Genomic DNA, 2,961 nt, shown 5'->3' with positions numbered 1-2,961 from the left:
GAGAGCACACACACACACACACACACACACACACACACATACATTACACACCACCAAACTCTGCTATTCCAATTTAGAGATCTGCTCCCTCGTCATCAGTAGATTTTTTTTTCAGCTCTGGGAGATTCTCTCATACTGTATATTCAAATATATACATACTTTATTGAATAAGGGGAAATAAAACTGTCCCCTACTCTGTGGAACTCTGTCATCATCTCTGTGGCTTGTCTCAAACCTTATGTGGTTCTGTCTACTTCCCCAAGTTTTTCTAGTGTAGTAAACATTGATCTGTTGATGTCAAACTGTGGACACTAGAGGACTTCAGTCTTGTGTTAGAGAAACAAACTTGAAAATAATTTAATTTCAGTTCAGAAGTGCTGAGACTCCGAGACAGACACTCCTCCCTGCTTCTAAAGTTTTCTACTGCTTTTCTAAGCTGTCAAGTGGACATGTAAAGCCAGGTATGGATGTACGTGACCAAGTTATTAAACTGATCTGTCAGGCTAATACTTAATTTCAACCAGAAATGCATTGTAAAGAATGTTTTTCACTTGTGGTTATGCCAAATGTTGAGTTGTACATGTAACACAAAAAAGATTATTGCACAATTAGTAGTTCTAAAAAGACATGTAACACAGTAACTACATATCTAAACACAACATTTTATAATACACAGGGACCAGGACGGTTGGTGCCGTTTAAGTCGAGGGAAGACGATGAGTTTTTTTTATGAGCATGGACTAATTTCTATAAGAGAATATTGGATGACTGTCATTCATATTCCATTCACCCAGTTCAATGTAACATTGTTTAGTTGTTCCGCTGATACCACTCAGCGCGTTTAGTTGTTCCGCTGATACCACTCAGGGTGTTTAGTTGATGGAGACATCTTCATATCAATGCACTGTTTTTTTTATTTCATGCAGCTCTTGGAAATGCAAGATATGGACTATGCTGATTCCCCCTACTCCGACATCTTCAACTGCACCTATCCTCCCATAGACGAGCTCAAGGCAGCCCCCTGTAGTGTGTCTATCTTGGGCTTGAGCAGTGTTGGTCTGATGGTCACATACATCATTGTGTTTGTCCTAAGTGTGCTGGGCAACGGTGTGGTCATCTACGTGGTGTGCTGCATGGCCAGGGGCCGGACCACCACAGACATCTACCTGATGCACCTAGCCATGGCCGACCTCCTCTTCTCCCTGACCCTCCCCTTCTGGGCCGTCTACGTCTATTCTCACTGGATCTTCGGTACCTTCCTCTGTAAGTTCCTGTCTGGCCTCCAGGATGCTGCCTTTTATAGTGGGGTCTTCCTGTTAGCGTGCATTAGCGTGGACCGCTACCTGGCTATCGTGAAGACCACGCAGGCGCTGGCTCAACGGCGCCACCTGGTGGGGATAGTTTGTGGAGCTGTGTGGTTGGGGGCGGGGCTTCTCTCATTGCCCGCGGTGCTCCAGCGGGAAGCAATCCAACTGGAGGATCTCGGCGACCAGAGCATCTGCTACGAGAACCTGACCGCGTCGAGCAGCAACCAGTGGCGGGTGTTTGTGCGGGTGCTTCGCCACACGCTGGGCTTCTTCCTGCCGCTGGCGGTCATGGTTGTCTGTTACAGCTGCACGGCGGCGACGATGTTCCGTGGCATGCGCAACGGAGACCACAAACACAAGGCCATGCGCGTCATCCTGGCCGTGGTGCTTGCGTTCGTGATGTGTTGGCTGCCTTGCAACGTCAGTGTGCTGGTTGACACATTGATGCGGAGCGGCTCGCTGGGCGAGGAGACGTGTGAGTTCCGGAACAGTGTGAGTGTGGCGCTGTACGTGACCAAGGTGATAGCGTTCACGCACTGCGCAGTCAACCCCGTGCTGTATGCCTTCATCGGGCAGAAGTTCCGGAACCAGTTTCTGCTGACGCTCCACAAGCATGAGCTGATCAGCAAGAGGGTGCTGGCCGCTTACCGCAGGGGCTCGGCCCACAGCACGGTCAGTCAAAGGTCTAGGAACACCTCTGTTAGCCTGTAAGGTTTCAGTAGTCAGGAGGTGGCAGGTGGGGGGGATGGATAATTCAATTGGTTCAATTCAATATTTTGTCACATAGATAGCTTTGCTTCTATTTGTTTTTGATGTGCATTGTCTTTTAGTGTATTGTAACATGTTCGACACTATCTCATTAGTTTTTTCCATTATATTAATAAAAATATATTTTTTCATGTGATACTTTAATGCTTGCTAAGTATAAACATTGATGTCAAGGCCTAATCTCTACGAAATAAAACTTAATCTTCCAACTTTTACTTGTCAAGAGATGTGTGACGTATTTGTGTCCCCCTTACAAAGATACAGAGAAAATACTATTGCACTCAGAAATGAGACGCACACATTCAAAAACAAAGCTTATTTTATATTAAGTTGTATCACTGTATCCACCAACTCAAATAATGTTGTTCTGAATGTTGTCAATGCCTAAAAAACATGTTGAGAAGAGCTGGGAAAATGTAATATTTGTCAAGTGATGATCTGATCATTAATATCTTTCAGCCAAAAGGCAGCTCTGCCACTTTGTAACAATGGGCGAGGAGACCTGTGAGTTCCGGAAGAGTGTGAGTGAGGCGCTGTACGTAACCAAGGTGATAGCGGATGACATTTTACATGTCCCCAACTGATTGTGTTTTTTTTGTTTGTTTATTTGCGTTGTTTAACTTATTTTGTCATTTATTTTGTACATAATGTTGCTGCTACTGTCTCTTATGACCAAAAATAACTTCTGGACATCAGGACTGTGATTACTCACCACGGACTGGCAGAATCCTTTTTCTTCTTTCACGAGTCTGAAGAGACCGACGCGAATGAAATACTGCTTTCTCAGGAACAGGCCCAGATCCCCGCGAATTGCATGAAGAGGAGGGGCCAGAGGGCGGGCTGCCTTGTAAGAATTCGTAGGCAATCGAATAAACCTCCACTTCCT

The 2,961-nt window shown here is 45.4% G+C and overlaps 1 protein-coding gene across 2 annotated transcripts; it reads left to right on the top strand.

Moving 5' to 3' along the window:
• The first annotated feature begins 283 nt into the window (after positions 1-283).
• Positions 284-2,291, top strand: LOC106586805 (C-X-C chemokine receptor type 1). Of its 2 annotated transcripts, none has more exons than XM_014174472.2 (2): positions 284-461; positions 927-2,291. In XM_014174472.2, the coding sequence occupies exon 2, from the start codon at positions 936-938 to the stop codon at positions 2,016-2,018; it is 1,083 nt and encodes a 360-aa protein (XP_014029947.1). In that variant the 5' UTR covers positions 284-461; positions 927-935; the 3' UTR covers positions 2,019-2,291. The 2 variants fall into 2 exon arrangements, with proteins under 2 accessions (XP_014029947.1, XP_014029945.1); XM_014174470.2 differs by having other exon boundaries at positions 284-469.
• Positions 2,292-2,961: the final 670 nt, after the last annotated feature.

This window comes from Salmo salar, chromosome ssa25, assembly GCF_905237065.1.
Source record: "Salmo salar chromosome ssa25, Ssal_v3.1, whole genome shotgun sequence".
Classification (NCBI taxonomy): domain Eukaryota; kingdom Metazoa; phylum Chordata; class Actinopteri; order Salmoniformes; family Salmonidae; genus Salmo; species Salmo salar.
Note: the sequence above shows the minus strand (reverse complement) of the source record. Positions and strands in the feature narration are given on the sequence as shown.